This window comes from Podarcis raffonei, chromosome 1 (assembly GCF_027172205.1).
Source record: "Podarcis raffonei isolate rPodRaf1 chromosome 1, rPodRaf1.pri, whole genome shotgun sequence".
Taxonomy (NCBI): Eukaryota; Metazoa; Chordata; class Lepidosauria; order Squamata; family Lacertidae; genus Podarcis; species Podarcis raffonei.
This window is the reverse complement of record NC_070602.1, coordinates 90,895,712-90,921,766: the sequence shown is the minus strand read 5'-3', so window position 1 is coordinate 90,921,766 and position 26,055 is coordinate 90,895,712. Positions and strand designations below refer to the sequence as shown.

General features: G+C 42.5%; 1 protein-coding gene and 1 long non-coding RNA gene across 6 annotated transcripts; one reads left to right on the top strand and one right to left on the bottom strand.

The window, feature by feature from the left end:
* Positions 1 to 1,462: 1,462 nt before the first annotated feature.
* Positions 1,463 to 11,789, bottom strand: LOC128421210 (uncharacterized). 5 transcript variants are annotated; one of them, XM_053403666.1, is made up of 9 exons: positions 11,555 to 11,789; positions 11,204 to 11,314; positions 10,102 to 10,245; positions 9,100 to 9,209; positions 7,484 to 7,537; positions 6,234 to 6,317; positions 5,156 to 5,249; positions 4,418 to 4,488; positions 1,463 to 3,264 (listed from the first exon to the last, which is right to left on the bottom strand). In XM_053403666.1, the coding sequence occupies exons 3-9, from the start codon at positions 10,173 to 10,175 to the stop codon at positions 1,667 to 1,669; spliced, it is 2,085 nt and encodes a 694-aa protein (XP_053259641.1). In that variant the 5' UTR covers positions 10,176 to 10,245; positions 11,204 to 11,314; positions 11,555 to 11,789; the 3' UTR covers positions 1,463 to 1,666. The 5 variants fall into 5 exon arrangements, with proteins under 5 accessions (XP_053259641.1, XP_053259633.1, XP_053259653.1 ...); XM_053403658.1 differs by having other exon boundaries at positions 10,102 to 10,203; positions 11,555 to 11,788; XM_053403678.1 differs by lacking the exons at positions 7,484 to 7,537; positions 9,100 to 9,209; positions 10,102 to 10,245; positions 11,204 to 11,314; positions 11,555 to 11,789 and adding an exon at positions 4,750 to 4,795.
* A 12-nt stretch (positions 11,790 to 11,801) lies between these two features.
* Positions 11,802 to 15,210, top strand: LOC128421220 (uncharacterized). The gene is made up of 2 exons (XR_008332261.1): positions 11,802 to 11,879; positions 14,454 to 15,210. It is a non-coding gene; the product is annotated as an uncharacterized LOC128421220 (long non-coding RNA).
* Positions 15,211 to 26,055: the final 10,845 nt, after the last annotated feature.

Genomic DNA, 26,055 nt, shown 5'->3' with positions numbered 1-26,055 from the left:
TGACAGCGTAAAAATACATTTTCAGCTTCATCCAGAACCTGAGTTTTGTCCATCTCCTAATTTCATGCCCAATAGCTCAGTTATTAAGCCCCCGGTGGCATGTTACTTATCTAATAAGGACCTTTGAAGAGTGATGTGTTAATCATTTCAGAGGAGATAAACAAATCATTAAAAGTTGCTTGTGAACTGCCTTAAAATAAATTATAGAACATGATAGGATTGCTACGGTGTATCTTATCACCGGAAGATGGGAATTAATGTTTTAAGGATCTGCGCCATGTCAAATTTAATAAAACATGACATGGGAACAACAACACCAGAGGAATCGAATTCACATTTGCCTAACACAAATGTCACAGAGAAATTGTTACAATGGCTACCTTTGTATATTTCCCCTGAGATGCTAATATTGCATCAGGTAAAGGCTGTACTGAGATGTGGGGTTTATTGTGCTAGTTTTACTGGTTATAATGCTAGCACTGCTGTCTCATGTGTTGCTGAAAGCCATGGAGCATTGTGGGGCCCAGAGAAAGCAAAGAAGGGCAGGTAAGGGAGAAGAAAATTACACAGAGTCAAAAGGGATGAAGCAATGGAAGGGAAGAAACCATTTACAAGCAATCCGTTCTGGCCTATGTTAATGGAGAGAGAGAAAGAGAGAGATTTGGTTCTTCCTTTGCCCACTTTCTTCATTTTATTTCTTTTTCTTCCTCCACCACCCTTCTTCTTTCATGGAACCCAACCAAGGCAGCGTACATGCACACTTTGGGCTCTGCCTAATACAAATGTAGCAGAGAAATTGTTACAGTGGCTCCCTTTGACGATGGTCCACTGGCTGCATGTGGTCTCCAAAACATGGCCCTCAACATAATTAATAGCACTACTAGTAGTAGTACTTATATGCTGGCCATCTGACTGGGTTGCCCCAGCCACTCTGGGCGGCTTCCAGCAAAATATAAAAACACAATAAAACATCAAACATTTAAAAAACTTCCCTATAGAGGACTGCCTTCAGACGTATTCCAAAAGTCATATAGTTATTTATCTTTTTGACATCTGGCGAGAGGGCGTTCCACAGGGCAGGCACGGCTACTGAGAAGGCCCTGTGCCTTCTCAGTGAGGGATCTACTAGAAGGCCCTCGGAGCTGGACCTCAACCCCCCCCCTTTATGGGTTAGGGCTGGAAATGCTGCGTATTTCCTCCATGGTTAAGAAAGCCTAGGCAATATCAGGTCCCAAATTGCAACTTGCAAGGCCCATCTGTGTGTACGTGCCTATCCTGTAATCTACAAGCATTGATGAAAACACTCTGGTGAATTAAAAGTGAGCAGATGCTCAGCAAACCCAAATCTATCCTGATAATGGGGAAAATCAGGTTCATGTGGAATGTAGAGATCTAGAGCTAGCTCAGCATCTCCTGAATATATATCCTGCTTCTTACCGAATAATAAGCACATACCAATAAATTGTGAGAGTTACATTACTGCCTTTATTGAAAAACACACCTCCCTTACCGACCACAATCTCTGGAATCTCTCCTTCCTATTGCAGCCCAGCAAATGTGGGGTCCTGCACTGCCTGGTGTGAACACAGAAGTCAGAGGTGATCACAAATCACTGAGCAAGACGGTGAGCTTAAATGTGAGCCAGCTAGCTTGAACATACCCCTGGTCAATGAGTCACATTTGGGAACTGATTTGCTCCAAGTTTCTGGCCTTCAATACTTGGAAGCTGTGTACCAGACTGAGGGAGTTTAGTCAGTCTCCTTCTCCGTTGGTCACTCATGCTGATGACCTGGCTCGTTTCAGATACGTACTGATGCTTTTCACCCTGGACTTCAGATAAGAGGCGAGATTGTGCTGTTCTTCTGAGCAGTCTGTGTTTTGTTGGGAGAGAAATGTCACCCCCCAGGAGAGCTGATAGAGGTCCCTTTTTCCGACCTTGCAGTGCACCCTTAGAATCTGCCTGTGTCTGCTTCCCCTCAGGTGGCGCCTCCCTGCTTCCATTAGCTGAGCCATTCCCCTCAGGCTCTCCTAAACTGCGTCCTTCAACTGAGTCGTTCCTCTCAGGCTTTCCTTTACCGGGGTCTTTAGCTAAGTCATTCCCCTCAGGCTGTTCTTCATCGAGTCCTTTAGATGAGCTGCTCCCCGCAGGCTCTGCCTTACTTTGCCCATCAGGCACCCTATTCTTCCCTGCCCGGGACTTGCTCCTACCACCGTGCGACGACCTCCTTCCAGCTTGAGACTTGCTCCTCTTGCCATACAGCTTTCTTACCTGAATCTGGGGCTCTTTCCTTTTCAGTGGCAGCACTCTGCCACCAGAGGAAGTCAGATGTGTTTGAGGAGCCACTTTAGTATCAGCGCATGCCTTTCCCTTCATACCATTGAATTCTGTTCCCTTCCCAGGTTCAGACTCTAACGTAAGCCTGTTCTTCTCACCTTTGCACTCCAGCTTGTCATCCTTCGGCTCATTCTTTCTGAGCAGTTTTTCACTTTTCACAGCACGTGGGTTGCATCTTTCTGCCTGTTGCTTCTGTTTCCCAGCATGAGGCTCCCTATTCCCAGCCTGAGGGTTGTGTTCAGAAACCACCTTGTGCTTCATAGCTGATTCATTACACACAGGGTCTGGTTTCTTGTAACTGAGGGACCCCTTATCTGGCCTGGGCTGCCCCTCATCCTGCCTAGGCTGCTCTTTTTTCCTTGTGGCATGCCCCTTGTCCTGATCCGTATGCCCCTCCCCCAGCCTAACAACTCCTGGGTTGTTCTTATCTGATGGGGAATGCCCCTCGTCCACTTTCTGTTGCCTCTTGTTTGCCTTGAGATGCCCTTCGTCTGGTCCAGAATTCTCACCTGGCTTGGGAAACACAAAATACCCTTTATCTGACTTGGAGTGTTCCACTTCTGGGCGAGATGGTCCCTTATTAGTCTTATGCCCCTCTTTCAGATCACATTTCCCTTCCCCTGGCCTAGGACAACCCCTGTCTGACCTGAGATGTTCCTCACTAGCCTTTGGACCATGTGCTGCTTTTGCCCAGCGATGACCAGCATTAGCCCCAGAAAAGCACTTGTCTTTCTCATGTTGCTTTCCTTCAGCCCAGTCTCGACACTCTTCTGCCCAGTCTCGCCATTGGCTTGCCCAGCGCCGCCAGTCTTCTGCCCACCGACGCCTTTCACATGTCCAAAACCGATTCTTTTCTGGATAATAGTAGCCCCTGTCCAACCTGTAATCCCAGTTGTTTGCGTTAATTTCTCTATCGTAAACAGGTATGCCTGCAAGAGCCAGAATATATTGGTCAACTGGAGGTCTGTTCCAGTGATGGAGCTACAGAAATAAGCCTAGGATTTGCATTTACACACACTTTCCATGTCCAGCATGATTAAAAATTATCACACAATTTCAGGGCATGGTTTATGTTTCTCCCATAGAATGAAATTTGTAGAGCATGTAAACATCCAGAATTCTTATGACTCGCTGACAATAAAGTTAACTATTCTGTTGCATTCAGACTTAGTCATGCTTAGAGTAGACTAGAGTAAACCAGAGAGGGTTTTTTGCAACCAGCATCCCCTGGTTTATGCTGGTTGTGCCGATTATAATTCTTTTATCAGCTGTGTCTTGTGCTGCTTTGGGGATAGCATTGCTGAGCTTTTATTTTTTGGTTTTTAGGTTTAGGTGTTTTGTTTTGTTCTGTTTTTGTAAACAGGGTTTTGTATTTTATCGTCTTTGTAAAGTGCCCAGAGGACTTGGGCAGATGGGCAGTATATAAATGCTGCTGTCATCATCATGATGACCTAATGGGTTTTATTCAGTGTTAGTCATACTCAGAGTAGACACACTGAAATTATTGATAATGCATAACTTAGGCTCATTAATTTCAATAGGTCTACTCTACATAGAAGTTTGTTGGCAATAGCTGGATGTTACCCTCTTCCCACTGCCTGCCATTCCAGGCCTTAATATATTGTGAATATTGTAGATTCCCTAGATTACACCAATACAACATATGCTAATCAATGAAATTGTTCTTTCTTTTCCATTGTTTATTCCAGATTTGAGTGTATTTGGCATATATCCTGCACCTTTATTCATTCATTCATACATTCATTCATTCATTCGTTCAGTCATTTGTTTGCTTGCAGAGCTAATCATCCTTACCTATAATTTACAGGACAAAGAACATGTTTTCTTATTGGGTTGTGTTGTTGTTTTGTTTTTTGTTTGCCTAATGAGCTGTGAAAGAATAAGGTGGTTTTCAAACAAAAGGAAACAAAAAACCCTCTGAGTCAGAATTTTCTGGGTGTCTCAATTTTCAAGAGGGAAAGCATGCTTTCTGAAAACCAGGCTCCTCAGAGGTGCCCTATACACACTGAGGTAAACATTTAACACCTGTCACAAGGCATAATACAGCCCACTCAAATTTACCATTAACATGGATAGATACCGTCTTCCCGTCCTCTTCTACTTCCAAGTACTTGCTTTCATTTTCGAGATGTCTGAAGGGGAGAAATGTCACATAGTTACCTGACCAAACAAGGGACAGATGCTTTAGGAACAAGAGAAGCCTCCATATTATAGCCTCCTTGTTCAAACACTCATTTGGATAGATCCCTATGTGCATGTGAGAACTTTATTTGCTCCTATATGTGTGTAGGAATCTGCCCGTCAAGTCACTGTTGTCTCAAATATTCATCTAATAAAAGTTTCCTCACAAATTCTGTAAGGCAGACATATGACTGTTAAACTCACTCACATACCTCTTTCCTCTAAAGATGTACAGATACCCTCTCACATCCTGTACACCTGAGAGAGTCAGACACATTACTTGCTTGCTACCCTAAGGACTCCAAGCAACATACAAAGTATAAACACAGATGCGTTACATTATCCTGGACCCAGGAGTTAGGAACATAAAACAAGCCTGCTGGATCAGGCCAATGGCCCATCTTGTCCAGCATCCTGTTCTCACAGTGGTCAAACAAATGTCTGTGGGAAGCCTGCAAGCTGGACATGAGTGCACACCTGTAATTCCCAGCAACTGGTATTTCAGAGGCATTTTGCTTTTGGACACGCTTGCACATTGCAAACACACAGAGTTATGCACCCAGGAGAAGCAAGACTTAAGGAGAAGATTCCTACAAAGATGTCTGTCCCCCCACTTACCTTTTGGTTGTGATTTTTTTGCCATTCATGAAGGCAGTCATGATGGAAAAGTGATGGAACCTTTTAGGAGCGCTGAAGAAGGATACAGAAAAATCTGAAACACACAGGTTGCCACATACTCCTTATGAAGTGCATCCAGGCCACAAATTACACACACACACACAAAACAAGCACACTGTAATTCATCTTTCATCCTCTCTTGTAAGATGCTCTGGTCAGGGGTAGCTAACTCAGTGCCCTCCAGAAGTTGCTCTAATCATAGCAATGCTGCCTGGGTGTAATGCAGGTTTGATTCCCAAAACATCAGGAGGTTATCATATTGGCTACACTTGCTCTTGTCAATTACCTCAGCTATACTAGTTATAAGACTGAAAAGGACCTCTGGAGCTATTGAACTTGCTCCCTAAGGATCAAATCACCTCCACAGCAGCTTCCGCCCCAGCAGACTTTTACATCAGATTTAGTGATTTTTCTGATAACACTGGCAATGGGAGGGAGGATTGCTGGTAACAACAGCAGAAGTCTTATGCTGCTGTTTAGTCACCATTTTGGCACAAAGCACCAGAAGGACAAGTGGGACTGAAATATTGAAACCAGAAATAGGCCGAGGGACAGAGAGAAAGAGAGAGAGATGATGATGATGATCAACACACCCTTCCAAATAATCTTTTCCTTAGGCATTGCTCTTCTGCTCTCTTTCTACAGCATAGCTTTATGCCTGGCCTGTATGTATTCTCAGTTTGGTTAAATCCTTAAAACCTGGCTATTTATTTCTCTTTCTATCAGAATACTGTGCCACAAACAGAAGCCTCACCACAGGTACCTGCAGGTATAGGTACCTGCAGTGCTATTTTTCTAGAAAAAGAGGTGCCAGAACTCACCATGATTGCCTCCCTTGTTCTCTTATCATGGTAATGGAGCCCACCTGAGATGTGCCAGAACTGAGTTCCGGCAAGTTCCGGCAAGTTCCGGCTGGAAAAAAGCCCTGGGTACTTGAATTAGCGGTCCTAAGCTAACAGCTGTGGCAACCAACAGGCTTCACAGCAGAGCAGTTTTCCAGAAAGGATGTGAAGGTTACCTGAAGAAGAACGTTGTTTTGTGAAGAATATTTTGATGCCATCGTGATCAAACACAGACAGGTGCTTCTCATCCTCAGATCTCTCTAAGGAGAGAGAAAGGGAAACAATTCCAAATGCTGTGCTGTTTGAAAGGGATATGTAAATAGCATGGTTTTGAAAAATAAAAATGAGCTGTTACAACATCACCAAAGTTGTTGCATCTTCTCCTTCCAGGATGTATGGGAGGATTAAGGAAAGGAGGCAAAAGAATCTCTCCTTGGAGGCAAAACTAGTTATTTCCTCCAAATTGCTTTCCAATCTACCAGGCTGCAGCAGTCATGGAACCCCTAGATATAGTCAACCTACATGTATTATAGTAGCTATTTTCAACCGGCGGCATGCTTCTTTGTGCGTAAGGAAACAGAATTAGATTCTGGATCTCTTTAAACACATATGGGTGAAGAAGACTTTTGAAAACCATTCATAGCTCTTGAGGTATGTGTGCAAAGGGGTGAGGAACATTTTGGGCTCTGCAGGTGGTGAGATGATACATCTGGCAGTCACAACACCACTATGGGCATCACATGTTTGACAGGTGGGTTGCTCCACACACCCACTGAAATCCTTTGTGGTCCCCACAATCCTGTCTGAGCAGAGGATAGGGCTGAATGCTCTTTGCAGAAGTTTCTCTCACCCTTTTAAAGATTGCTGGAGCAATCTTTTTTAATAGTGGGTGAAACAGCTACAAAGAGTGTTCAGTTGCTTTCCTGAGCCCAGTGCTAAACAGAACCATTAATGTCCTGTTAGGAACGGAGTGAGACATTTGTTTTCTTAGCATTTTAATGCAAACCTACCCAATTCGCATATCCAATACACAAAACAAAACACAGCTATCTTTCAAAAGTCAGACCTCTCTGAATTTTGCAACACCATTTTCCAGCAAAATAAGTGTACGAAAAAGTGTACATATATTCATGAAAATCATATTCCAAAATGCATCAGGCTAGAGGAAATTGGTTGAAAAACTGGATAGAGTGGATGCAATGTCACATGCAAAAATCATGCACTTTAGGGGAAATGAATGCAAAAATATGTGGGCTTCAAGAAAAAAATGCAAACTGATGTGGAAATGTGGTGAAAGGCTGGAAAAATGTGAATCCAAGAAGAACTGAAGTGGACAGGTTGGTAAGTCCCACTAAGCCTTAGAGATGTTACTAGGCTTAATCAGAGGTTGGGACGAGGCCCTTGGCCTCTTCTCTAGACTACTCACTTGTTTCTTTGAATGTCTCTGTGCTGCTCCCATCATACTGGTTACGTGTGCTTCCTGGAATAGAAGTAAAAGTGGAAGGAAATTTCAAGCTGCCTCTTCATCTCTAGCTTTGAGTTTTCCAGTTTTATTGCTGCTGTTCTGCATCATGTTGAAGAGACCAAGAAGTCCCTGGTTCAAACCACACCACATCCATAAATCCAGCTCAGTGACTATTAGACAAGCCGCTGTCTCTGGACTTCAGTTCTCTCCATTTCTATGCAACCCTTCATCCGAGGCTCACAGGGCAGTTTACATTATAAAAACACAAAAATACATAACACAGTAAGAAACAAAAACAGTTTAAAAGGCCATAACTGGCGAATTAAACAAAGACCTGGGAGAAGAGGAATGTTTTTGCCTGTTGCCAAAAGATACGATGAAGGCGCCAGGTGAGCCTCCCTGGGGGAAGCATGGCTGGGAAGTGTATGTGAAGAATGTAATATCAGTTTGACAGTGGGGAGATGCACAGCGCATGATGGGGTGTGGTATCTTTTCCAACTGCTGGGCCAGAACATGACTTCCACTGCCACCTCCAGGCCACTTTGACAGGTGGGCAGAGCCGCCCAATTGTTAATTGTCTTATTATGATGGCAGGTGACAACTTCAGAGGGGCCTGCTGTTAGTGCTGATCAACGGATTTATATTGATGGTGAGCCCCACGTTGGCCTTTTGCAGGCATGGTTTGGATGCAAACCATGCCTGCAAAAGGATATTGTTTCTCTGCAGCTCTTTGCAAAGCTGGTCTACAAAATAAAAATGTCCAGTTACAAGTGCAGTTTGACTCCAAACCACACCAGCTTCAAAAGGCCTTGCTGTTAGTGAGCTCCACTTGCCAAGGAACAATCAAGAGTGTGCTTAAAACTCCTTATTGTTTCTTTGCAACCACGTATTTACGTGCCCCACACCTGATGTTCCAAATGATGTCGGGTGCAGAGCAGGTGGGTGTTGTTTGGGGAAAACAGCCTTGCAGCCCAAATTGAGACTCCTGCTGAGTCTAATTTGACCCACAGTCCAAACTGTATTATTATGCTATATCTTACTAGGAATTGGAGATAAAGGAGAACAGAGTTGGGGCAGATCCATATTTCTTGTAAAGTTTAGCTCCAATCATAGTTAGTTTCTCCATATTCAAGCCTTTTTTTAGAAAAAAAAATCATTCTGTCAGCAAGGTAGAAGGTTGAACTTCCATCCTTCCAAAGATAATTGTAAATGGAGATTAGATTAAGCAGCTTAAACTGGAGTGGAAGGAAACAAAGGTCAAATGTGGGAATGGTCTCGTATGTGCATTGAAGGATTGGGAGAAAATATGTTAACAATTCCGACTGTGCAAACAAAAAGATGAAGGAAGTAAGTTTGGAATTACTTATGCAACCTTATGTCACTGCCTAAAGAATGGAGTGTTACTATTTTTATTTGTTCATTTATTTGCATTCTAGAGCAGTTGACAAAGTTTAATCCATGTTCATTATGTTTTTATTTGGGATTAATCAGTCAAAAATAAATTAGCTGTTGTGACTGTGAATGTTCTATTGGAGAGAGGAAGAAAAGGAGCACTGAAGAGAAACTGGGTGCCTTACTGTCTGAAAGGACTTTGTAGGCTTCCACAACCTCCTTGAACTTCTGTTCAGCTTCTGCCCTGTTATCTGGATTTTTATCTGGGTGCCACCTGAGCACTTTACTCCTGTACCTGCACAGTTCACAAGATGCAACAAACATTAGTGGCTATGCATCCTAGAACTATCCACCTATGCTATCCACCATGATAATGGTGAGAACCACCCAAATAGGCTAGTGACCATCTTCCAGTCCCATTATTCTGGACAGTTTCTCAGACCATGACTTATCATGGTGATGATGAGGCAATAGCTTGCAACTGGATTTCTGCCTCAATTGTCCACGGAGGAAGCCAAGTTAACAACATAGGAACCTGCCTTATACTGAGTCAGATCATTGGTCCATCTGGCTCCGTATCTACAGAAACTCTTGAGGGTTCTTGCCCAGCCCTACCTGGAGATGCCAGGAATTAAACATGGGGCCTTCTAAATGCAAGGCAGGTGCTCTGCTTCTGAACTATGGCACCTTTCCTGATATTAAGTCACTTACTAATATTAAGCCCTGCTGGTAAATGTTGACAGAGACGCAACATGAGGAATGATTAAGATTACAGGGTTGTAGGAAAAGGGGTGAGGGACGCGGGTGGTGCTGTGGGTTAAACCACAGAGCCTAGGACTTGCCGATCAGAAGGTTGGCGGTTCGAATCCCCGTGACGGGGTGAGCTCCCATTGCTTGGTCCCTGCTCCTGCCAACCTAGCAGTTCGAAAGCACGTCAAAGTGCAAGTAGATAAATAGGTACCGCTCTGGCAGGAAGGTAAACGGCGTTTCCATGCGCTGCTCTGGTTCGCCAGAAGCGGCTTAGTCATGCTGGCCACAAGACCCGGAAGCTGTACGCTGGCTCCCTCGGCCAGTAAAGCGAGATGAGCGCTGCAACCCCAGAGTCGGTCACGACTGGACCTAACGGTCAGGCGTCCCCTTTACCTTTACCTAGGAAAAGGGGCACTCCAAGGAAAGATTTCTCTTACGCTCTTTTAATATCACTCATAGAGGCACTTTGGGGAACATCCAGGATTTTGTAGTAATCCACCATGGTGTCCATCCATCCAATGCAAAGGCCAGCTGGGAAGCTGAGGAAGAAGAGCAGCCAGATGTGAGGGTGATTTCTCTTTCTGAAAATACAATGGGAGTACAGAAGCCTTGGGTTGCCTTGAGGTATGCAGAGGCAGAACGTGTTCCGGGGCAAAAGATCTCACATTCCAATTTGGTGTTGATGCCACGACTCCCAGTACCACCAGCTCTCCCAGTTGCGCTTCCCCATCCTTCATGAATTGCGACTCCACACCACTGCACAACATGGCGTCATTATGCAGCCCCCAATCAGAGAGCAGCTCCCTCTCCCTTTTTTAAAAAAGTAACCTAGTTGATGTGTTTTGCGTTGAATGCATATGTCCATCTGTCTCTCAGTGCATTGAGTATGAGCTGTAAATATAGGTGCTCCTAAGACGTAATCACATTTTATATGAAACATTGTGGGTGGGGGTTCTCACTTCACAATGAAACTCCTGCTACAGCCTCAAATCCCCACAAAAACAATGTCATATCCTGCAGGTAATCAACCATGTTTAATTAAGAAAAGAAATGTCAGCTAATCTGCAACTATCGCCTGCATATTAGGTTTAGTTGAATGTAATTCCAGCTGAGCTTAATAGTGCTAATTCTTAAGTAAAGCATGCTTAAATTTATTATAATCTGTCCAGTTGATTCAATATGTTTACTATTTCATTTCCTGGTCACATAATCTGTCCATCATAGCAAAATTCCAGGTCTAATTCCCTCTTCTTCTATCATTCACATAGCAAGAATGATGCTTAATTAGACTTCTTATTTCCTGTTGCTCCTGCCATGGGCTTCTTCCCACCCCCCTCACAGCCTACAAAGAAGATCCAGCATGTAACATTTTATTTTTCACTTCTTAAGCTTTTATAATGAACCTTCATTTTTCTAAAGCTCAGCTCACAGCCATTCTGTTGACATGGTACAATATGTTCCTGTTTGTGGATTCCTTTCTTTCTTTAAAAAAAAGAAGAAGAAGAAATCTGACCTTTTAGCATTTTATATGTCACTTACTTTTTCTTCTCCCACTAGATGGTTGGTCTTGGATCAGTTATTGCTCTGTTATATCACTGTAGCCAATTCTTAAGTGATTTTTCTTGAGGTTCAGTTCATTCTTCTGCTTGCCTAACGAGTGATAAAAATTTACACCTATTGTAAAATTGTGAATAAAACGCTGATTGCAGAAAGTAAAGACAATCATGTGCTATAACATTAACTAGCTCCATCATGCTGCGTCACTGTTTAAGGGATTTGCCTCAGCATCAACAGAGTAGTCTTTTCAGTTTCTTGTTAAAGCCGATTACCATTGAAAAACAACAACACGTTTTTATTACATTATCCATATAGTTTGACCATGGTTGTTACCTTTGCTGCCAAGAGTGATCAATCTATTAATTATTAAGCCAAATTGTTCTGCTGAGAGACGCGAGGGGCAGGGGTGGGAATCTCTTTCTCCAAAACCAAACCAATGTTTTTTAAAGGTATATTAGCTTGCTGGGTGTCAGAGGAGGGCACAGAAGTTGGAGGCAGTGGAGGTTATTGTTCTCCAACAGTCCGTGGAATGAAAGCTTCTGCTAAGATAAGTCAGAATTCCACCGGAAGAACAAGAGAAGTGATGTCACACACAGGCAATGGAACCACACTCCTTCAAACCAATCCCTTGCAGGCAGTGTTCTAAGAGCAACAAAAGGTAGACCCATCTTCTCACCCTAATCTCTAATGTGCAAATCCAGGTATTCTGGGGCAGATGCAGGCCTGGCCCGGAAACTACTTGCTACTAAGCAACATGGGGGGTAGAGTAACTTGCAACAGACAATGGTCAAGCGGCAGTTTTCCCCTGCAGCCTGTTGCTTGTTGCAAACACACATCAGTGCATCCCATCTAGGGGGCAACAGCTGGAGAAAGCTGGAGGAGAAATGGGGGGGGGGTTAAACAACCCCTTGCCCCTTCATGGTACCCTCCTTGCTCTTTTTTTAAAGCTAGCCCAGCACTTGCCCAGCTAGCTTGATCCTTGCTGCCTTGACAGCATGGGATTATCCAGTTTGCCTTATCACTAGGTAAAAAAGGTAAAGGATCCCTGGATGGTTAAGTCCAGTCAAAGGCAACTATGGGGTTGCAGTGTTCATCTCGCTTCAGGCCGAGGGAGCCGGCGTTTGTCCACAGACAGCTTTCCAGGTCATGTGGCCAGCATGACTAAACTGCTTCTGGCACAATGGGACACCGTGACGGAAGCCAGAGTGCGCGGAAACACCATTTACCTTCCCACTGCAGTGGTACCTATTTATCTACTTGCGCTGGCATGCTTTCAAACTGTCAGGAGTTGGGACAGAGCAACAGGAGCTCACCCTGTTGTGGGGATTCGAACTACCGACCTTCTGATTGGCAAGCCCAAGAGGCTCAGTGGTTTAGACCACAGCACCACCTGCGTTCCCATCCTTATCACAAGGCCAGGCAGCAGTGAGGTAAACAACCTGCCAGCGGAAGTGCCAAACAGCTAAGGAGGGGTGTTGGTGAGATCTGTGGATCTGCAATTTCATAGGTGTGCTTCCGCAATCAAAGGCTGGTGGAAGCTAACAAATGGAGCACCATACACCGAAAAGATTTTAAAAGGCAAGTGCAATTGATTTATGATGAGAAGATCAGGAGAGATAAATATTGCTGTAGAGCTCATCAGGGAGATTATTAGATTGGGAGAAGATAGCAGCCCACACAGTGCTGAGATATAAATACCCAAGGAGGGAACAGAATTATCTTGCAAAGTGAAGGAGTGTAAACAAAATGCAAAGGGCAGAATGGAAAAAGAAAGATCCACAGTTCTGGATTTGAAATCATAACAGCTCTGTCAGGCTGCCCTATCGGCTAGCATGATTCACTGCCATTCTAATCGGCTGTGTTGTGGAAATGAGCTTGCCTCAGAAATGTCAGTCTTAAGGCTCTTTCTCACTATAAGCTATACAGAGGTACTTAATTTGAATGGTGAGCTCATTTTGCAGTCCCCACTTTTTGTGCAGATGTATAACCTTTCCCAGACCAAGCACAGGGGAAACTGGCTTTGTGCGCTTACAACAGAAGCTAGGTGTGAATAAGGATGGGAGAGAATTTTGTTCAACTGGCATTTAAAGGCAAACTTCCCTGATTTGCACTTTCTGAAACAACACACAGCCACCCATTGAAATCCCCGCTTTTCAAAATTTGGCAATTCAGTTCTCCAGTCAAATATTGTGTACAAAAACGCACATACTGCAGTAAAACATACATAAAAAAATCATATATCTATGCAAGTAACATACAGAAATGCATTATATTGGGGGAAATTGCTTTGCAAAGCTGTGTATATCATGGAAAATTGCATACAAACGTGTGTATAAAATGAGAAATGCACACTAAAATTGAAACTGAAATTGACAGGTTTATCCATTCCTACCCGCAGAGCATGAGCTGTCTTGTTTGGAAAGGTTCATTCTTGGATGTCATGGGGCTGCAATCCTCAGCACGACACAGCATCCTAAAAGGACCAGAATGTGCTTATCTGCCCCATTCCCTGTCATGGGTCTCATCTAGAATTGCTACATTGATACAATTACTGTAATATACGTGCATTTTTGTACGCATTACTTGGCTGGAGAACAGCATTGCAAAATTTGGAGAAGTGTGAATGTCGAAGGATGGCTGTGTTCCAGTTCATGCATTGTTTCAGAAATTAAGTCAGTTCACCTTTAAATGCAAACTGAATTTAATCCCCCCCCCCAACCACCATCCCTACCTGCAGAAGAAGCACTGTTTCTCATGCAGAATTCAGCTTCATTGCTGAATTAGCAGTAGGATGAACAAGTCCATCTGTCTTCAGGCTCCCTAAAATGCTAAAGCAAAGAGAAAGAACTTTGGATTGGATCCAGGTTTTACGTTTTACAGTCCAATGGCATGATAAGGAAGTATCAATCCAATTCATCAGGCAGGAACAATGCATCTCTTTTCTTTGGGTGGAAGGAGACTGGGCTTAAAAGGCAGGAGTTACTTCGGTGTAAGTTCTATGCAAGGAAAATGTTGCTCCTTAAATTCTTTGGGGTCGTTTTAGCTATACTTCTGCCTGTCCCTTAGCCACATGCGAAAGGGTCACGAGGAAAAACTCCTGTGGACAGAAAATGCAGGTGGTCTGTGGCATAATAATGGTGCCATTTTGAAGAGGACTTGTCTTGAAAAGGGGTATTTGGCAGTCTCACAGAAGCCGTGTTCTCATTTTGCAACGTGCCTCGTTTGCACCCAGCCTCCTTCAACTGCCCAGCAGAGAATGCCTGCCTCATGCATCATTTGACTGCTGATACGGTAACAGCCAAGAGAGGGTCAGTGACATTGGATCAATTGTGACAGTTCTTCTCATCCATGCAAGCAGGAATAAGACAGCAAGACCATGTTCTTTCTTTGCTTCTCGTTCCTAGACGTACATTTGAACCAACAGGAATTAAGCATCCACAATTCTTAACCTTCTCGATCTGTCCCACACACGTACAAGTCACCTCCAGCAGAGCTATTAAGTTATTACATTGCGTTTTTATATGAACATCGTTCCCTTTTTCAGAGAGAAGATAAGCTTTCAATTAACGGCAGATTTAAGCCAGCTTTATTGGGAGGGAGGCCAGCCTCATTTCCCACACAAGGAGAGAGAGAGCTTTCTTCCTTTCCTCTCTGTGCTGTAAAATAATGATGGAAAGGACATCTCTGTCCATTATGAGAACAACTTTGATTAGATCAAGAGGGCTAACCTCCAATTCTGGCTTATTAGAATGGGTTTTTAGCTATGTAGGAAAGCAATGTGGGGTCCTGGGTTTGTGGCATGCCTGGCCAATTTTAATGCAGAGATACGAGAATACTAAAAGTATTCCCGCACTGCTGTGGAAAAGTTAAACCTATCATGCAAGGGCACTGTGCAGATTTAATTACAGATTTTCCCCAGAAATCCATAGAAACTGTGATTAAATTCCTAATTGCTTTTGAAGAAGTGAATAAACAGTCAATAAGACTAAGAGAAGTTTCTTTCTTTTCTTCCTTCTGAAGAGATTTAGTGCATGCAAGAAGGGCCAAATATGATCACTGAGCAGCACCAGCCTTCTCACAGATTCAGCAATACCAGTAGTGGACAAGACATTGGTCTTGGACCAGGGAGACCTGAATTGAAATCCTCACCTAGCCAATGAAACTCCTTGAAAAAGCATCACTCTACCAGCCCAACCTATCACACCACATTGATCTGAAGACAGAATGGGGATAACCTCTGACATCCTTGGTGTACAAATGTGATAAATACATTCTTAAGCCCTTAAATCCATTCTATGCAGCCTGAAGCATTAGACTACAAGTGGCCTATTGAATTAAGTACTAACTGAAGTGACAAAAAAACAAAGTGCTGATAAGACAAAATTAGACTGTTCTGCACAAAAGGTTTTTAAACGCAAGTAGAATGCCAATTCATTTGGTGCAGATCATGGAGGTTACAACATTGCCGTGGCTGTTCAGCTCTAAAACGATATTATTATTATTATTATTATTATTATTATTATTATTATTATTATATACCGCCCTATACCCGGAGGTCTCATCACAACCATTTTCATCCCAATAGGGAGGGGAAAGTGCTGGAGAGGAGGAGGTATAAATACATCTGGATATTCCAACATCAAGTTCAACAGAAAGTGATGTTTACAGACTGTACCTTCTGAGAAGTGAGAAAAAGAGCCAGTTCATATTACCATTTTCTTTCCTAGTCTTTTGAGAGGCAGCTCACCTGGGGGAAACATATGCAGAATGTGATAGCAGTATAGCATTGTGATGCTATACCTATATTAGAAGACAGATAAAAATAAAGAAGACAGACAGATATAAATATTAATTAGGTATGCCGCTATACCTGATGCTTTTTTTCTAAAAATAAAATAAAAATGCTTAGGGGTACTCTCGATTTGACTCAAGAAAATCACCATTTTCTAGTTCAAATCGGGGAAAATAAATACAGGAAATGGACAAAAGTACAAAGGTTCACAAAATGTTTAGGAATATGCATCCCCCTGCATCCCCCCAGGCTATACCTAATTAATAGACATATTAAAAAATAAGTAAACAGGGTCCTAAGATGGCACCCAAGACAAAGCAGGGTTGGCCTACCCATGAGGTGGGCTGAGGCAGCTGCCTCAGGTGGCAGAAACCTAAGAGGTGGGCCCCCACTGGCACTTTGCCTGCTGCCCCTGCAAGTGGTGGAGAAGCAATGGGAGGAGCTTCCAGTGAGAATCTTGCTGAAATCTTGAAAGGTCTTGTATGCTTTATGAGATCTCACCGAAACTTGCCACTGCTTCACAGGAGCTTTCGGGGTCCCTGGACATCTGCCTCAAAGTTGGCACTGCTTCTCTTCCTTAGTCGTTTCCTATCCTGCTCTAGGGATCATCAAAGAGCAAAGGCGGGCACCCCTCCATTCAAAACAAAACATGATCAAATCTCCGCAGAACAGCTTCATGAAGCAGCTTTGTTTTCCTTTATTCTGTAAGATTCAAAATTCATATAAAGGTGCTGCCATCTAGAGGATATTGTAGTTTAATTACAAATATTGTGCAAATGAGGATTGGAATCTTGCACCCTTAAAGAAATGTTTTGGAAAAACGGAATTTTTAAAAACTATGACAATCTTATTAATTTAATTTCTACCCCAGCTGCCCAAGAACTGGCAATCTCCTCAAGGTGGCTAAAACCAGTTCCCAAACTACAAAATGACACTGTATTGAAACAAATATCACTAAAGATTGTCCAAAAGAAAAACTTATATTCAATAAATAGAGCCATTAACATAAGTTAAACACCTACCTACCAGAAGTTTTACTTTTCTTTCAGAAAACATGGAGACTTAGACTGAAGTAAACCTTTCTGAGTAGGGTGATCCAGTACAGTGGTACCTCGGATTACAGGCGCTTCAGGTTACAGATGCTTCAGGTTACAGACTCTGCTAACCCAGAAAAAGTACCTCGGGTTAAGAACTTTGCTTCAGGATGAGAACAGAAATCGTGTGGCAGTGGCGCAGCAGCAGCGGGAGGCCCCATTAGCTAAAGTGGTACCTCAGGTTAAGAACAGTTTCAGGTTAAGAACGGACCTCCAGAATGAATTAAGTTCTTAACCCGAGGTACCACTAATTTAATACTCATAGTAGAAAGAATCTGAAGTATTTATTTGCTCACAACAATAAAAAAAAATACAACGTAGAAGATCAATAATACAAAAATTAGAAATCCTTCAAATCTTCTGAAAGAACAAGACCAATATCAAACAGGATAAAACCCACAATAAACTATGTAATAACCACAGTCCAGGCAATAAAGACATCAGCTCTGGAAAGCCAGTTGGATCAGTTGTTTCTTTAAGGCCTTTTGGAGACCTTGAAGCATAGTATCTTATAATATGGGCAGGAATTCCAAAGCTTCAGGGCCACCATGGAAAAGGCCCCATCCCCCAGACTTTAATGGATATGTGGGCTTGTATGGGGAAAGACACTAACTAAAGCTGCAGTCCTAAGCCTAATTACCTATACCCTCCAACATTTCGAAGTAAAAACCAGGATGTGCGTCCTATGGGGCTACACTCTCGTGTGAGTCACATGATGCATGCAAGATCATGGCCATGAAAAAAAGGATCTTTTGGGGGGTTGTGCCTTCACAGCACCCAAGAATGTGTGGTTTTGGGTGTTGTGCTCTTGCGTGGAAAAAAATGGGATGTCCCAATTTCCACTGGCGGGACTCATTATTTGATTCCCACCCTATCACTGTTGTCTGAAGTTCATATCTGTGTGAATCAAAAAGTCAACCATACATTTACATTCATTAATGAAACTTTTGGAAAGTGGTTCTAGGCGGTGGATCAAAAACAACGAGCAATTAGTGCAATCAGCTTTTAGAAAGTACCTTCTTTTCCTCTCATTTCTCCCTCCCCCCCCCTTTTTTGGTCCTCATCAGATTGAGCAAATAATGGATCCATGTTAGCTGAGCGTTAATTTAAAATAATAATTTTGGGTTTGTTAATCAAAATCTGTGTTTGCACACTGGTTGATGGTGTTGTGTGAAACAAAAGGGAGAAGGCACACCATGGAGAGAACAGTGAAGGAAGAACTTGTTCCCATCTGATATGTAAAATAGCTATAACTTTGGGCCGCTTCTGTTCAGTCAGCATTAGCGAGACTGTGGAAGTTTAAATTACCTCATAAAATGGAAGCCGAGTGAAAGCACGGTATTACTTAAACAATCAAAAAAGTATAATTTGCAGCTGTAGATCAATGTAGAACCTTATTAAATAGAGAGAACATTACACCGCAGCGTTTATGAGTTATTATTTATTAATGTAGCTTCGCCACTTTAGCTGCAGTGCTCGGCACTATGGATTCTAATGGCATTATACTTTTTGGATAATAGTTGTCTGTCTAGTCTTCAGCTAGATATATTTATTTTCAAACTTAGCGTAGTCAGGGTCCTCTCTTCCCCTTCAAATCCCACAGCTAGCCTGCTGAGATTAAATACAAGAGACTTGGATTTAGCATCATATTCAAATTCAAAATGGACTCTAGAATTCCCTGTAGGTAACACGGGAGAAATAATCACCTTCCTCATAGGGCTGTTGTGTGGATAATGAGCTATGACTTGTAAAAATGTGGCTTGTAAAGTGGATTGCTGTGCAGGTTTTACATGCAATCTGCGCCTTAAAAGGCTATTCCAGTGTGCGTACTATATAGAGGATGGAGAACAATAAAGGTTTTGTCATTATCAGCCCAAAGGAGCTTTGAAGCTTAAATCAGCTTTCTGTTGAATCAGCTCCTGACACGAACAAACTCCTGACACGAATGCAAAACCGACATGGATGGCAATGTGCATTCAGTCTTATTTCTGGCTGCTGTCCCATGCTGATAGCATTCATACATGTCAGAAAATACATGAAGGGTGGTACAAGTGCATTTTTAATGGGGGGGGGATACACTTCAGCTTATCTATTGGCTTAAATTGATGTTCTAATGTATTTCAGAAGCTGACTCTTGTGTGGAATATTATGTGTCTTTTTCAGAGCTATGCTGAATAGTCTCCAGTAGGTTGGAAAGACCAATTTTGGTAGGGTAGAAATATTTATCCCCCCACAACCTTTGCATGAATATTCACTCTTTTGACCCACATCAGACCCATAGTTTCATCTATTTGCTGCTGTTTAGGTACCATCCCCAGCTCAGCAGCTGCTTTGCCCCTCCTTCCTGGATCAGTCATACTGGTGACTTATATAATGGATAGGATGACATCATGAAGCAAGTAGCCAATCAGATTTGGCTCAGTGAGGTCAAATCAGAAAACTGAGAGTGGGGGCAGTGCTTCCTAGATGAGCCAACATTTTCCAGATGAACCACATAGTAGTAGTAGTAATAATAATAATAAATTTTTATTTATATCCCGCCCTCCCCAGGCAAAGCTGAGCTCAGCCAATGATAGACCACATGATTAGAGAGGTGGTGTTAAATTGTTAATGTTAATAAAACACCCAATCCTTAGTGTTAATAAATGGAAGGTACCAATCCAAAGAGCAGAGAGTGATATTTCTGCAACTTTTTCCATGATGTAACAGAGCATCAAAGCCATCTTTGGTTCTTGGCTTTTCAAAGTACAGCAACAAAGCACAGTAGTCATCCATGCACCAATCAAAACAACACTTTCTAGGACATCTGTATCTTTCTAGTACTGCAAAGCAAATGGATTACGGATGCATCCCTATTTGCCATCCCTGGGGATTTATGTGGAGCCCAGATATAAATAAATAAATAGAGGCAGGGACATTTCCCCAGGAGTTCAGATTTTTCAAATCTGTATTATACCTACCTTAGCCATCTCAGTACCTCCGTAGTCTTCGGAGAAAATTTAATCAGACCGACTTGTAACTTTTATCACCAGGACTAATGAAGCTACAAGAAATGAAATTGGATTACAGTTCAAACATCCTGCTCTAAAGTTTGCTTTTACTTCATAAGCACGAGCAAGATGGAGCACTGAGTTTTCATCTTTAAGGCTGTTAGATGATCCGGTTGTGCAGCGACCCCCCTCGGCTAGTGCCAGATTTAATTGCATTATGCAGCACGGCAAAGAACATGCCGGATGGTGGGGGGGGGGGTAAAGATGAGAATGCAGGCTCACTGTTGTAGAAGCTATGCACCTTGAACAAAAAAATAATAATTCATCGTTTTTCTGAGCTCCTCTCCAAAGTGGCTCTGGATACCGCAGTGGAGGAGAGGCAGGGGCTCAGTGGTAGAGGACATGCTTTCAGCGCAGAAGATCTCAGGTTTAATCTCCAGCATCTCCAGGCAACGCTGGGAAAGATCTCTGGTCCAAAAATCTTGAGAGCGCTGCTGTGAGTGTGACAATACTGACCTAAATAGGCCAAAGGAAAAGACAGTGAAGACACATATTCATCTGTATTCCATTTCCATAGGACTAGGCTGCTATTGCACAACAATTAGCCCTGTGTTAACTTAAGTGACTATGCAGAATTTATATAGATTAGCACAGGCAGTTGAACAGTAACTTCTTCTGGCTGGGTCTTCCCTCCCTGACTTCCACAAGTAAACATGCACTGGCGGAGGAAGAGGGGGGCGGGGGAGAGCGCACTGCCCCCGGCACCACGATCCCGGTGGGGTGCCAACATGGCTGCCCTTCCACGCTGGGTGCCACGCCCCCAGGATGCGCGCCATGCCCCTGGGACACGCGCCATGCCCCTGCAGGCAATGCGGCATGCCCCCGGGACATGACCCCCCCCGGACATGCACCAGCCAAGCTGCCATCTGCTTTCTGCCCCCAGTGCCGGAGCATGAGGCTCCGCCACTGTAAACATGGTATTAGAAAGCACTGGCACCATTTGTTAATACGATTTTATACTACCCAGTTCCCTGACTGGTACAAACTAAAGGGAAGCTTGCTTCAGGAACAGTTTCCTTGTGAGAAGCGAACACTTGTTCAGTATCTTTTTTTTTTTTACGGAGAAAAGTACAGGTTGAGCAGATGGGTAGCAAGCATATCCACTAGAGATGCTACTCAACAAGCATCACAAAACCTAAGAAGCTGCTTTCTCCAGCCAGAAGTCTCTTAGCAGCCTTTTTCACCAAGCACCATACCTGCTCACATTCAAGTTTGAAAAATTGCTCATAGGCCAAATGACACGTGGTGCAGGAAACACATAATCAGATTTCTTGACATTTGTTTCTTTGCTTTTAAAAAAGCTTTTAGATCTAAAAAGAAATTTTGAGAGCTATAGCGTCATATCCCACATTTGTCATTTAGGCTATTGAAATCTAGGGACTTGGTTTTTGTGGGTGTCTTCTGGATATGATGAATGATAGATATCACCCAGTGGCCACAGATCTCGTGTGTAAATTTGGTCCTCAATCTCCAGGCAGATGGATGCGTCAAAAATGTCAGTAGGTTTAAACAGCCACTACCAGCCATTAAATGTCGTTAATCAGAACCTTAGTGTTCACCAGCAAGTGACAGGCTATATAAAATCATGTCATAGAGAGTGGGCCATTTTGCATAGTCATAGATTTTGTTTACAGGAATACATTGTGTAGTTCAGGTTGTGGGTTGTACTAGTAATTCAAGAGAGACAAGACTCTCTTCTCTCTCAGGCTCCTAAGAGACTTGGGTTTGAGGAGTGGAAAAAATATTGGATGCTGGTATGTTAGATTCCCTAATGTACACCTCAGAATTGTCATTTGTTCATCCGCCGTGTATGCTGCCTGGAGCACATTCTTCCAGTATATGAGACTCACCAGCCTGGGACCTAAAAACATTCAAAGCTGAGGTGCTTAAGCCAAAAGGTAAGGAGGAATATGAGCAATAAAAGGAATTGCATTAAAAATATAAACCATCCAGAGAGCAGCTTTAGAGATCCATAAAACCAAGGGAAAGTGAATTAGAAAGATTATTAAATGGGCAGAAAAAAATATTGAGTATTAGGTTTTAGGAAGGACTTTTAGTTTTTCGAAAACAGCTCTCTGCAATGTGGTTCTCAATAGACAAGAGTGCAAATAAAAAATGTGGCATTAAAATGAAAGAGAAACATCAGCAGCGTTTGATGAAATGGCAGAATGTATGAAGTAATGGGACAGGGGAAAAGAAAAAGGCGATTTGGATGCAGGAGGATCTCTTGGATAGCCAAGGCTGTACAGAGCTATATAGGATGAGAATAGACAGATAATGGGAAGAGGTGGAAATGGGAAGGGTTTGGGGGCAAATTAATCATTCATCATTTTGTAACATGAATGCATTTAATGAATAAAAAAAGAGTCCTGCAGTTCCTTTGAAAGATGAAAGGGAAGGAAATAAGAAGTCTGTCTAGGAAGCGAAACTAATAGGGCTGCCAGAAATTCAACAAGTGCGGCTTATTGTAGAGGCAGCAGTGGGGGAAACTGCACCTGTTGAATTTTCAGCTACTGATAAAATACTTCCAGGGATACAGTGGCACCCTAAAATCAAATAATGCCCATAGTCTCTTAGAATTGTACAGTTGGAAGGGACCTGTGTGTGTGTGTGTTTTAAAGGGCAGGTGAGGTAGTCTGGCTGCTGAGATCTGTGATCTAGCAGCAAGAAGACAACTACAGTGGTACCTTGGGTTACAGACGCTTCAGGTTACAAACTCCAGAAATAGTACCTTGGGTTAAGAACTTTGCTTCAGGATGAGAACAGAAATCGTGCTCCAGCAGCGCAGCAGCAGCGGGAGGCCCCATTAGCTAAAGTAGTACCTCAGGTTAAGATCATTTTTGGGTTAAGAACGGACCTCCAGAATGAATTAAGTTCTTAACCCGAGGTACCACTGTACAGTGGTACCTCGGGTTACAGACGCTTCAGGTTACAGACTCCGCTAACCCAGAAATAGTACCTCGGGTTAAGAACTTTGTTTCAGGATGAGAACAGAAATCATGTGGCGGTGGCAGAGGGAGGCCCCATTAGCTAAAGTGGTACCTCAGGTTAAGAACAGTTTCAGAACGCATTAAGTTCTCCAGCAAAAGGAAGGAAGGATGCCTGCTGGGCAAGGATGTCTGACAAGGATCAAGGGAGTATTGGGGAGAAAGCTTAGTCCTGTATTTTCTGAGGAGTGCTTCATTTCCTCATGTCTGTTTTGCAAATATATTAGGAAGCAGCCAGAAAATGTGCTGAAATGATCCACTATTGTTTTTGTACCGTAATATATATGTCTTGCCCTTGGTGCTGCACTGCATTTTTGTGTGATTTGATATTCACTGGGGAACCATTTTAGGGAATGTGGAAATGTTCACACAGGCAAAATAGACTCTACTTTCCACTCTTTCACACAACAGTGCAAATGTTCATGGAAGTGAAATTGTTGTTCTCAGAGAGGCTGCACACAGTGAGGCTTTGCGGGGAGAACCTCAAACCAATGCATTCCACACTCAGTGATCACAGAAATTGGCTTTGTGATGTAGCCATCTATGTCTGTCGCTGAGTTCACACAATCAAATTTTATAGAGAACAGTGGTGCTCACGCCAACCTTCCATTACAGAACACTATTAACTAGCTTAAGGAAATTTCATTTACAGAGACTTGGCAAGCTGGTCCCTGAAGAAATATTTTTGGCCATGTGGGAACATTTGCACAATGGCGAAAACCAGAGATGACTACTATGTGCAAGGCTTAGATATGGCAGCTGACACATAAGAAAAAAAAGGATGCCAGGCTAACAACAAGCTGCAAACATCTATTTTTACTAAGCTTGCTTTTTAGGGTAAATCTGTATGCTTGGAGAAGGTGTTCACCCCAGAACCTGTTGAGTAGAATGCAAGAAGCTCTGGCTCATGACTGAAGCAGGCCTGAATGTTTGTCATGAGAAGGGATGCAAGAAGGCACTATTTCCATTTCCCCCTGTATTTGTCGCATACAGCACTGTTTCTATTCTACTGCAGTTCATCTTCCACCAAAACTACGTTACTCGTCTTGCTGTCTGCTGCTTTGACATTACATAATTTACCTAATTACATTGTCTTTATGTTTTTCTACCCCATTCATTTCAATGCAAACACACATTTGCTGGATTGATTTCTGTTCCGGACATGGGACGAATAAGCAAACAATGGGAATTTCCTCTTCTTTTTGTATGCTGGTCAGAATCAGGGCCAGATTTAGGGTTGATGAGGCCCTAAGCTACTGAAGGTAATGGGGCCCTTTATACAGTATGTCCAGCTGTCCTTTGTCAACCACAAATTGTCGCTTTTTTGTGTTGAATATATACTATATGGAAATTTATGGACCTAATAGGTATCTAAAGCCATTTGCACATAACAAAATATGTATTTTATCAAAGTAATTGTTGAACTGAAATACAATTAAGAAGAAGGATATTAATAGTGAAATAATTATTAAGCTCTAACTGTATGTAGGTTTTATTTTATTTGTTTTTTATCTTATATTTTGGACATCCAGGTTTTTTTCCTTTAAATTTTTTGGGGGCCCACAAGAGAATGGGGCCCTAAGCTATTGCTTGTTTAGCTTATACGTAAATCCAGCACTGGTCAGAATTGTTCAGCATCCCTAGTGCTGAGAGCAGAAATTGGTTTCTGTCTGGAGTGTGAAAAGCAGAAATACTGGCAAGGCCACAAATTCGAGCTAAGACAACATACCAGTGTGGGAATAAAAGATTTGTTACTCCATGTGGCTAGCAGTGCTAGGTGACTTTTGTGAGTCTCCCTGTACCCCAATAATGTCAGCCTCTAAAAAAAAAAAGAAAACTGTTTCTGCAGGTGTTCTGATACAGAACAAATTTTAGTGATGAGCAAAAGGGGAATTAAAGGAATCAATCAACAAGAAGGGGGGAGTTTTGAGAATGCTAAAGAACAGAGAGAAGTTTCATTTTCTTCTCTGGACTCTATCTTGGCTTCATCTCTATTTCACACAAACAGTTCTTTCTGACGGCTTTTTGTGTGTGCTGTAACTTATCTCTTCTCTCAAACACACAAAAAGTAGTAAGATGTGTTTTTAGATTCCATTCTTACTGTTGATAATAATTTTACACTGGGTTAGGTTTTTCTGTGCTGAATTTTCCACATCCTTTGTATACAACTCTGACTAATCTTTGCTCTGAGTTTTGGGGAGATTTTACTTTGCCCCTGCCATAGCTATTCCTTATGATAATTGTTCTGAGCTTCAGCCTATAGACAGCTTTGACTAAATTTAGTGTTTTTTTCTCAGATAAGGGTGCTGGATAGCTCAGTCGGTTAGTGAGTGGTGCTGGTAACACCAAAGTTGCAGGTTTGATCCCCGTGTGGGACAGCTGCATATTCCTGCTATTGTAGAGGGTTGGACTAGATGATCCTCAGGATCCCTTCCAGCTCCGGGATTCTAAGGTTCATATTTCTATGTATTATTTTTTCTTTCATTTTTATCTGAACTTATTTTCTCTTTGGATTTTCCTGGATAATCTACTCTGGACACCATCTTGATCTCTAGCAACATGCATTTAAGACCACAGGAGCCTATTTGCTGTGATCTCACTTTGTTAGCTTTACTCTTCTCTAATAGGCCATGCAGCCAGAAAAATTAAGGTTATGTAGTAAGCTTTAACTAGAAAGCTGGTAAAGTTTAGGTCAGACAATATAGAATTCAGCAACCACTAAGTTGTATTTGATTTTAACCTTGCATATCATAATCCCTCCATGTAATAACCACATCATTATTTCTAGGATTTCTCATTCCTCGTGATTCATACTTTTAATTTCTATTTGATATTATCATGCTTTTATGTTTTCTAATCTGAAAAACATTTACTGGTCTTTTGCTGGTGCATTTAACATAAATCTGTGCAG